This window comes from Vulpes lagopus, chromosome 12 (genome assembly GCF_018345385.1).
Source record: "Vulpes lagopus strain Blue_001 chromosome 12, ASM1834538v1, whole genome shotgun sequence".
Lineage (NCBI taxonomy): Eukaryota > Metazoa > Chordata > Mammalia > Carnivora > Canidae > Vulpes > Vulpes lagopus.
Genome location: NC_054835.1, coordinates 23,529,466 through 23,539,528, shown reverse-complemented (window position 1 = coordinate 23,539,528; position 10,063 = coordinate 23,529,466). Strand labels below are relative to the sequence as shown.

Here is a 10,063-nt window from a genome sequence, read left to right as displayed (position 1 = left end):
AAATGTCCCTGCCCTCCCTCACTCCCCAGGCTAGATAGAGCGCCATGGGTGGTAGGAAGAGGATGAGGCGAGGGTGGCGGGGCGGGCTCAATGCAGAGCGGCACTGCAAGCGCTGGGGTCCCTGCAGGCTGGGGGAGGCCCTGTGCTCACAATGGCCCCATTCTTCAGGCCACACACGCAGCGTTCCAGGAGCTGCTGGCTGGCCAAGAATAGCTGGGATTCCTGGAGAAGGAGCCCGCTCCCCAGCCTCTCTGTCTTCTGCTTCAGCCGTCTGGGCGTTTGAGCATCTGGTTCCCTTGTCCGCCCCCTCCACACCTGCCAGTGCCTCATTTGCGCACACACTGACCTCAGCAAGACCAGGCTTCTAGGGGAAGGGGAGAAGGATCTGGCAAGACTCAGCCCTCAGCTCCCCACGGACATTGCTGGCGCTCGCCTACACTTTCTTCTCTGTGCAGGGCGGGCGGGGGCGGGGGGCGGGGGACGGCCGTTGACTGCCCTTGATGCAAGTGCTTTGTTCCACCCTGGCCTGGGGAGCTGGAAGGAGGAGGCTCTCTGCCAGCTCTTTTCCCTCTGGCCTGAACCCTGGGGTGGGCAAGGAGGGTCCTTATCTGGGACCCTCAAGGGGTCACCTGGGAGCCACCTGGCTTCCACCTGGAGACACTGACATTTTGATTCAAGGTTTATTGAATGATTGGAGAGGCAGGGGTAGGTTTCCCGGCAGTGACCGAACCCAGGGGTTAGTTTCTCTAGGCGATGCCTCTGCCACCGGGCCAGAGGACCTGAACTACCCGAGAGAGGACTATGAGGCTGTGCCAGGCGACTCGGGCCAGGTGCCGCGGGGACGGGAGCCCTCTGGAAGCGCTAACGGCAGCACACAGCTCCAGGTGATGTTGGGCCCCGCCTGGGGTGGGCGCGCGGCGACAGGCGGCGACGCCCACGGCGACCGCGGCCGGCTCGCGGGCTGGGCGGAGGCGCTGCAGGGAGGGTCTGGGAAGGGGCAGTTCTGTGGAAGGTGCAGGGGAGCGCGCCGCGTCCGGGGAGAGGAGAACGGAGGGCAGAGGCTCGCAGCGCGGCGGGGCGCTCAGGGGCCCCCGCCGGCCCCCGCGCCCCCCGCGCCCCCCGCGCGCCCCGGAGCCCGCGCCTCACGCCGATCGCGGTGCTCCAGGATGCAGTGCGCCACGTAGGCCGGGTGGCTGTGCAGGTTCCTGCACTTCTTGCAGAAAAGGATCTCGCAGCGCGCACAGCCCCCGGCGCGCGGACGCCGGCGCCGAGTCTCCAGCACGCACGGCGGCTCCGGGAGGCTCCGCTTCCTGCGCGGGGCGGGGGACGCTCAGGGCCCCGCGCGGCCGCCCTCGCCGCCGCCCGGCCCGGCCCCGGGGCGCGCCCTCACCTGTCCGCCGGGGCCCCCAGGCCGCCGAGCAGCGCTAACGGGCCGAGCCAGCCCCAGAAGCCGCTGTCCGCGCGCCGCAGCAGCGCCACCTGCTGGCTGCTGGATTCCTGGCGCAGCGGGCAGTAGGACACTGAGCCCCGCTCGCGGCCCTCGCCGCCCTCCGCCTCGCCCTCCGCCGCGCTCTGCTCCCGCCGCCCCGGCGCCGCCGTCTGCTCTTCCTCCTCCTCCTCCTCCTCCTCTTCCTCCGAGCCCTCGTCTGCGGCCGCCGCCGCTTCGGTGGCCGGGGGCTCCGCCCGCTCCTTCTTCCACAAGGGGGTCTTCACTCCTGCGGGGCGGACGGGCGGTGGGGGCAGGAGGTCAGCGCAGGCCCGTCGCCCCCGGGGAAAAGCCGGGTACCCCGACTGCTGTCCACAACCCGACCACCCCCCCCCCCAAAAAAAATCATCCTGAAGGACAGTGTGCGCGGGATGCACCCGACTAGCAGGATTCCAAAGCGAGGGTTACAGGGTGTGCAGGATTTCCCCGGGGGTGAGACGGGGCCTGCGGGGCTGGGCCCCGCTCCCGCAGGTTCCTACTCTTCCTCCAGGAGGATTCGGGGCAAGTCACATCCCTTCTGTCAAGCTCCGTGTCCCCATCTGTAAAAAGTAGTGGCCACCTCAAGGGTGACTGCGAGGCAGGTAGCAGGTCTCCGCGACGTCAAGCGCCCAGCCCGGGGCTTCCAGGGGGCAACCAACCAGATGGAGCAACAGATGCTGGAGCCCCTAGGCTGGCTCATCACCACCTTCCTTCTAACTGGCTCGAGGGTGGGGGCCGAGCTCTGTGTAGGCTGTCAATAAACAGTAAGCGCGGTTTGTAGGGAGATGTTTGCATTTTGTTTTCTGCAACGTGGGCCTTGCCTGAAGGAAGCCCAGCTGTGTGGCAGGCACCTCGGATGAGCAAACCCACCTCTCGCTCACATACACATACACCAACCACCATCACCACCACCATGGGCAGACCGGTTAGGAAAAGGCTGCCCTAGGAGTGAGCCAATTAGGAAAAGATGTCTCTTCTTCCTTCCAGGCTTGACCTCAATGGCCGGCTGCATTTCAGCCACCAATGTCCCTCCGGCTGGAGCCTTCATGGATGGCACAAACTCCATAACTCAAAACTTGAGTTCTGGCAGGCAGGACATTCCTGGGCTGCCATGCAAAGTAACCTGGCCTCGCCTAGGCCACCTCCCACCTGGCACCACCTTGTGTCTGTCCTGCTCTCTGCTGCATCTGGAGAGCTAGACTCCCAAGGAAAAGCAGGAGGGATGAGGGCAGCGAAGACACAAATGTGGTTTGCCCTGGAAAGGTCAAGAGAATTCCTATCATTTCCTGCCCATCCCGTTTAAAGAGGATGGGGACAAAGAATGGTGAAATTAGTGTTCCAGCTCACTTGTACTGGGCACCAACGGTATGCAGTCACTGTGCTAAACTCTTCATACATTGTGCCACTTCATCTTCACAAGCACCTCAGGTAGGGGCGAGGGAGGTAACCAAGGGGCCTCTGAATTTCATCCAAGATTTATGAAACCTTTCCAAAAAGGTTGTTTCAAAGATGTTGCTGATGCTGAAAATCCAGGGTCCACTGCACCCTTCATTGGGAAAACACACGAAGGAGCCTCTTGGTTGTGAAAGGCCAGACTTAGCGCCCAGCCAAAAAAGGGATGCCGGAACTTTTCGGGAGAAATGGGACTAGGAAACAAAGTTAGAAGGGAAGGTTGAGACTTTGGGTGCCAGGCTGCGGAGTTAGGATTTTGTCTTTCAGGAGTGGGGAGCCACTGAACATTCTGATGGAGGGACGTGCTCAGAGTTGTGTCTCAGGATGGTCTGTCACAGGACAGAGGGAGACCCACTGTGGTCCTGGCCGGAGAAGACAAAGGTCCAAACAGCTGCAGGTGAAGATAAGCAGATGTCCAGAATATTCAGGAAAGAGAGGAGAGGGCTTGTACAAGTAACTGAGGAGAGGCTCGACTTCTGCTCTCGGGCTGCCATGGAGCTGGTCCACACTGGGTTTGCATCCACATCTGACACGAGTCAATGGTCCTGTCCTCAGTCCCCACCCTGCCTCCAGCCCCACTCACCATGCTTATCCATTCCTTCAAGGCTGTGCTACCCTCTTTCCCCTGACCAGGGACTGGAATGAGCCAGTTCCCACAATGCAGAGAACTTTGATCTCTCAGGCTTCTGTTGGATCACAGGGGGTGGGGCTAGAACTTTACCTGCCCTTAGGGCTCCACCCAGGAATAGCTGCCTTTTCTAGAGCCACCAAGACCGTCTAAAAACCGGATGTCTCCCTATCTTCCCTCTTGGCTAGGCATTAAAGGGGAGAGAGGGGGTGGCTTTGGTTGCCAGTAGACTGGGTTCAATTCTCAGCTTTACCGCAGAAATGTAAGACCTTCAGCAAGCTGTGTTGCCCATGCTCTTCATCTGTAATGTGGAGCTAGTCACACAGTCCGAGACTTCATCTGGCCTACAGAAAGCTTTCCCAGCATGATGTTTACTTGCATCATTATGTTCCCCCTCCTTTCTGTCTTCTCTCAATCCTTCCTCACCTGGGCTCCCCATTCCTCTTCCAGCTCACTGCCTTAGCTCCAAGACACCAAGGAAATGCCTCTAAGTCCAGTAGGAAGCAGGGCCCAGGCAAGAGCCGGTGTCGCTCCCAGAAGTGATGGATGTGTGTGAGAGAACTGGGGCTGGGGGAGAGGATAAAATCATGGAGCCCCAGCAAAATCCCTTATTTCCCCAGCTTTAACAGTGGCGTGTGTTGGCAGAGACAGGGCTCTGAAGATGCAAAGCCAGCTCCGCACAGCCTCCATCTGATGGGGAAAAATGACTCAGTTGCCATCCAAGTCTGAGGGTAGAGGGAAGTGGGGTCTCTTCCTTAGGTGTCCCCTAGTTGGTGGAGGCCGGGGTGGTGGTGCGTGTAGAACAAGGAGCACAGAACAGCTCTCAGGGAATCTCCAGGTCACATGGGAGCCACCCTGTCAAGAACTGTAACATGTCCAAAATTTTACTCTTCTTGCGTGCTAGCTTATTAGCTTGCCGGGGTGTCATGGGTGTGCCAAAGAACAGGAGACTCCTGGATCAGAAACAAAGGACTTGATTCTTCATGGCACAGCAGCAGCAGCAGCAGCAAATCCACATCAACACCGCCTGCCCATTGGCCCCTGGCTGCCATCAGGATGGGAGATGGGCCTGTGAATGCCTGCCTGCGTGTAGTGGGGTGGGAGGCAGGGCGGTTTGCATTATAAGAGACGCTCTCAGTTTAGGAACACACATCTTTTATAATGGGCAGTAAACAAACCTGCTCTTTGCTCCAGAAGGAGCCACAATCACTTTCCTCCAAGGATGTTCTTCCCTATATAAACACCCTGGAAAGGTCAGTGCCTCTATTTACTTGACAAGCAGAAATGCAAAAGACTCATGGAGAATTATCTGTCTGCAAACAAACCCATTCTCCTTACATCTACTCAAAGAGCTTGGAGCCACTATGGCTCTGGATGGCAATTCTAAAGTTCACCCTGGCTAATTTAAAGAGAAAGGATGGTGGGAGCCAACCGAACGGCCAAAAGACTTGGCAAGTGGACAGGAATGATAGAAGGCTGGTGATTGTAGACACAGCCAAGGTCCACCACAAGAACCATCCAGTTAAGAAACCACTGCAGGGAGCCACCTCTGATGACTGGCACTGTGAACAACCCTCTTGAGTCACTACCTAGGATTTAATGTCCCATCCAAACCACTGAGCCTGGGTTGTGCTTTTAGGGAGGATCCCACCAAGAACCACAAAAGGGTATTCCTCTGGTCTGGTCATTCATCTCACCCTGCCTCTCCCACTTTGATCTGCCCAAAAGCCCTTTGTCATCCTTAGGGTGTTTATTCTTTTTTATTTTTTTCCATTCACTCTTTTCAGGGATATTTTGGGTTTTGTGGGACCTTCATTAAAAGTTGGGTTGTTGGGGATCCCTGGGTGGCTCAGCAGTTTAGCGCCTGCCTTCGGCCCAGGGCATGATCCTGGAGTCCTGGGATCGAGTCCCACATTGGGCTCCCTGCATGGAGCCTGCTTCTCCCTCTGCCTGTGTCTCTGCCTCTCTCTCTCCCTCTCTGTGTTTCTCATGAATAAATAAATAGAATCTTAAAAAAAAAAAAAAAAGTTGGGTTGTCTTAACAAACAATACCAGCATGAAACCACATTGGAAATTGATCACAAAGGAGTAAACACTGTCTGCAGTGAAAACACAAGAACAGGTAATCCTACCACACCAGGAACATGCCTCCTGCTCTCAGATGCCACTTTGGAAGACTCCTTGAAAGGAGAGAAATTTTACTGATAATGAGCATGAATTCAGACGTGATTGGATTTGTATTCAAAAGAAACTGCTTAAAACCAGAAGAGAATGAGTTACATTTTATTGGCTATACAAGCATTATTTTCTACCATTCACAGAAATCTAGAGAACAAAATGAGATCAAGTGTCAAAAGTTATTATTATTATTTTTTTTAAAGTAGCCTCCATTCTGAGCCTGGAACCCAACATGGGGCTTGAACTCACAACCCTGAGATCAAGACTTGATCTGAGATCAAGAGTCAGATGCTTAACTGACTGAGCCACCCGGGTGCCCCTAAAGCTATAATTTTTGTACTTTTTTAGATTTTAATTTGTAAATTAATAGTGCATATAGCTCATTAACTTGTAATAACCAGGTATAATACTGAGATGCTGTATTCATTTTAGTTGAGCAATAGTTAAGTTACAAGAAGAAATACCTAATATCATGGTATATAAGGGCTACCCAAGTGGGAGTATATATAACAAGACTTCATATAAAATGAATGGGGCCTCTTACTCTTTAAACATCATGTCAGTTAGGATACATTTAGTTGCTGGAATATGAGAGTGGCCCAATAATAATGGCTGAAACCTTATAAAATGTATTAGTTCACTTAAGAAGTCTGAGGTTGGAGGCTTCAGGATTGGTTCAGCTTGAAGAGGTTGTTAGGGACCCAGGCATCTCTTCATATTTCCCTTCTGCCTTCTTTGTCTTTCTTCTTGGTTGCAAAATAGCTGCTGCAGCTCCAAGCATCGTGTCCTGGTGCAACCATGACCAAAGCAGAAAGTCTCCGCAGTCCAAGTTCTTAGAAGCCCTCCAGCAGACTTCTCTTTGAGACTCACTGGATAGACACGAGATACACACCCATCCTAAACCAACCATTTGAGAAAAGAAATAGGATGGCCAAGATTGACCTAGCTTGGCTATAATTGGTACCTGTAGGACTCTTGGAGTATAGCCATAAAACAACCTCTTTTGGGATCCCTGGGTGGCGCAGCGGTTTGGCGCCTGCCTTCGGCCCAGGGCGCGATCCTGGAGACCTGGGATCGAGTCCCACATCGGGCTCCCGGTGCATGGAGCCTGCTTCTTCCTCTGCCTGTGTCTCTGCCTCTCTCTCTCTCTCTCTCTCTCTCTCTCTCTCTCTCTGTGACTATCATAAATAAATAAAAAAATTTTTAAAAAGAACCTCTTTTTTTTTTTTTTTTTTTGCCTCCAATAGTCCCCTTAAACCTGCTCAAGGGGAAGAAAGCTTCTTTCCCTTGTCCCTTAAGGACAGTTCAGACAGGTCTTATGACTTGTTCAGAGAACTCTCAGGCCATGGAAAAGCAGTCACTGTAATCACTGAAAGTTGATACAATGTTACATCTCCATGGAAGGTTAGGGCCTTCCATGACTGGTAGCAACAATGTGATGGGGTGACAGGTGGAAGACAGGGTCGGGTCCTTCCTCCCTCTTGCTCTGCCTCTCCTTCCTTTTCCACTGACCAACCACTGGTGTTTGCCTTTCCTGCCCCAATCCAGGCAGCCCTTGGATCTAGGAGGATAAACTGGATTCCGGGGGTCACTCATCCCCCCACCCTGCACACCTAGGAATCCACTGGTCCACTGCCAGCTCCCCCTCTACTGAGGTCTTCCCCTCTACTGACCCTGTCCCTGGCCGAGTGGCACACAGGAGCACTCACCCATCCTCTGTTCCACCCATGAGAAGACTGCTTCCTGATTCCAGTGCATCCCTCTCTTTAGTCCCCACTATGGAGCAGCTAGCTAGCCTACAGTTTGCATTTTCGATGTCCCACACAAGAGTCAGACTTCAGGTCACTGAGTCTCCCTAGTGATTGGGGATAAACGTCTAGTTCTATGATAGGTCCCGTTGAAGTGCCTCTCCCTGCTTCTCCCCTTGTTTGGTGGGAGAGGAGAGAGATGGTGACAGGCATTAGTTTCCTATTGCTGTTGTAACAAATTACCACCAAATGCAGTGGCTTAAAACAACAGTTATTCTTTTGCAGTTCTAAAGGTCAGAAGTCTGAAATGAACCTCACAGGAATAAAATTGAGGTATTGGCAGGGCTGGCTCTTTCTGGAGACTCCATGGGAGAATCTGCTCCTTGTTTCTTCCAACTTCTAGAGGCTGCAGAGTGCCTGGCTCATGGTGCACTCAGTCTGCTTCAGCTGTCTCATCTCCTAATCTGTGGTCAGACCACCCTCTGCCCCACACCTGTGATTACATTTAAGGTCCACCTGGACAATCTGGAGTATCTCCCCATCTCGAGATCCTTAACCACATCTGCAAAGTCCCTTTTGCCACATAAGGTGCCATGCATGGGTTCTGGGCATTAGGACGCAGCTGTCTCTGGGGCCATCATTTGGCGTGTCATGAGAGGCACAGCACAGCTACAATTCTAAGTCCTCTCCTGCCCTGCAACAACCTAACTCTTGACATACTCTAGTGGGAGAGAGACCCGAGCGTCAAGTGACCGCTTTTGGATACTGCTTCCATAAAGTCTGCATAGAGTCTTGTTCCTTTTTTGGTTTGCTGCTTCCACAGCATCTTGGAGGCTCAACAAAAACCTCAACCTTAGCTCTGCTGTGATTGACGTGAACCTATCGAAGTTCCTCTTCTGGGGCTGGGCCCATCTTCCCCAGTTTCAGGGAAGCTCACCCTACTACCTGAACGTAATAGGATTTTATTAGCTTGCAAGAAAAAAGAACTAGCTCTTCTGTACTGGGTTAGGAAAGCTCCCAGTGATCCCTGGCTCCCAGTATTTGTGTTCATACTGCCCTCCCTCGTGAAGTGAGGCCGACCCCGGTGACAATAGGATATTGTGGACATGACAGTGTGACTTTCCAGGCTGGGTAATGATGACAGCGTGGCTTCTGTCTTGCTCTCTCACCCTGGGGAAGACTGGATGCCACTTAGCCAGGACACCCAAGAACCCTATGGAGAGGTCTGCATTGGAAGGAAGCAAGGCCTTCTGCCCTCTTCAATTTTCTTGTTCCCTCATCCATGAAATGGACATAAGAATCACGGTCTTGATGCCTTTCAAAAATAACTGAAAGAAAATTACCTTCTCAAAGGTAAAGAAAAGTACAGCATGATCCGGGTGTCCATTTCCTCTCTGCCTCATACCCTAGCTCTTCCTGCCATTCCCTGGATGATGCTAAGCACGTCCCTGCTTGGAGGTTTGGCACTGACTGCTCCCTCTACCCGAGTACCTTCCCCCGGATACCTGCTTGGCTTGCTTCGCATTTCTCTCAGGCCTCCGTTCAAATATCACCACATCAGTGAGGCCTTCCCTTGACCACCTCACATAAAATTCCACACGCTGTCCCGTCTCCCTTAGTGCTATCACCATCTGACTTACCGCAGATGTATGTGTTGTCACCCGTCACCCAATCCCCACTAACATGTGTGCAGCCTCCATGAGGTCAGGCGCCTCACCTATTGCTCGATCTCTGATCTTTGGGCCTATAACAGTGCCTGGCACATAGGAGATCCTTACAGATATTTAATAAAGGAATGCATTGTGGCGGCCAGGGTGAGGTACTGCAGTTGACAGGCCACTCTAGAGGAATCCTGTGATTCGTGGTTCGAGTGGGGGATGGAGCAGCTTCTCACAGGAAATGAGGATTATGGGGCCTAAACAGGGCTGTGGGAGAATCAGCGAGAGCTGGGACCCACCCAGTCCTGAGCGTGAGTGTGCCTGAGACTTTCCACCTACATCATTCCTTTACTCTCCACAGCACCCCATAGGTAGACATCATTCCCATTTTACAGTTGAGGAAAAAATAAGGCACAGAGAGGCAAGGTAGCATATGCAAGTAAAAGAAGGATACAGAGAAGGGTCCAGGGCTGAAGTCAGGTGTTCAGCTCTACCGCTGTGTCTCTTTCATCCCCTTACAGTGCTCACTAAATACCAAGGGGCTCGGCAACCTTTGGCCCTGCTTTTCTGGCAACCTTTGGCCCTTCTCCCTGGAAGCCGCACCCTACAAGCCAGGGAGAGAAGCCAGCCCGTGTCTGTCCTCCGGCTCCATGAGGTCCCAGGGCGGGCTCTGCGGGGCAGTCCTTGGCTGGCTGCCTCCAAGGGCTAACGGGGAGTGTTTGTAGCAGCCCCGTCTCCTAGGAGAGGAGGGGAAAGCAGAGTGGAGAGGCTGACAGCAGGGCTAACTGCTGGCCGCTGGGGGGTGGGGGGCAGCCAGCTGGACCAGTGTAGAACTAGGGGAGAGAGAGCAGTGTCCTCACTGTCCATCTGTCCTGGGAGGTAGAGAACTCTGGGCAAACTGGGCAGCCCAAGAGTGAGGTCACTGCAGGGCCAC

General features: G+C 53.7%; 1 protein-coding gene across 1 annotated transcript; it reads right to left on the bottom strand.

Moving 5' to 3' along the window:
• Window positions 1-1,081: 1,081 nt before the first annotated feature.
• C12H17orf50 (chromosome 12 C17orf50 homolog) lies at window positions 1,082-1,884 on the bottom strand (the record flags this gene model as incomplete). Its single annotated transcript, XM_041726801.1, has 2 exons — window positions 1,082-1,310; window positions 1,391-1,884. Coding segments are annotated over 2 exons (723 nt in total), but the record flags the coding sequence as incomplete, so codon positions are not given.
• Between the last annotated feature and the right edge of the window lie 8,179 nt (window positions 1,885-10,063).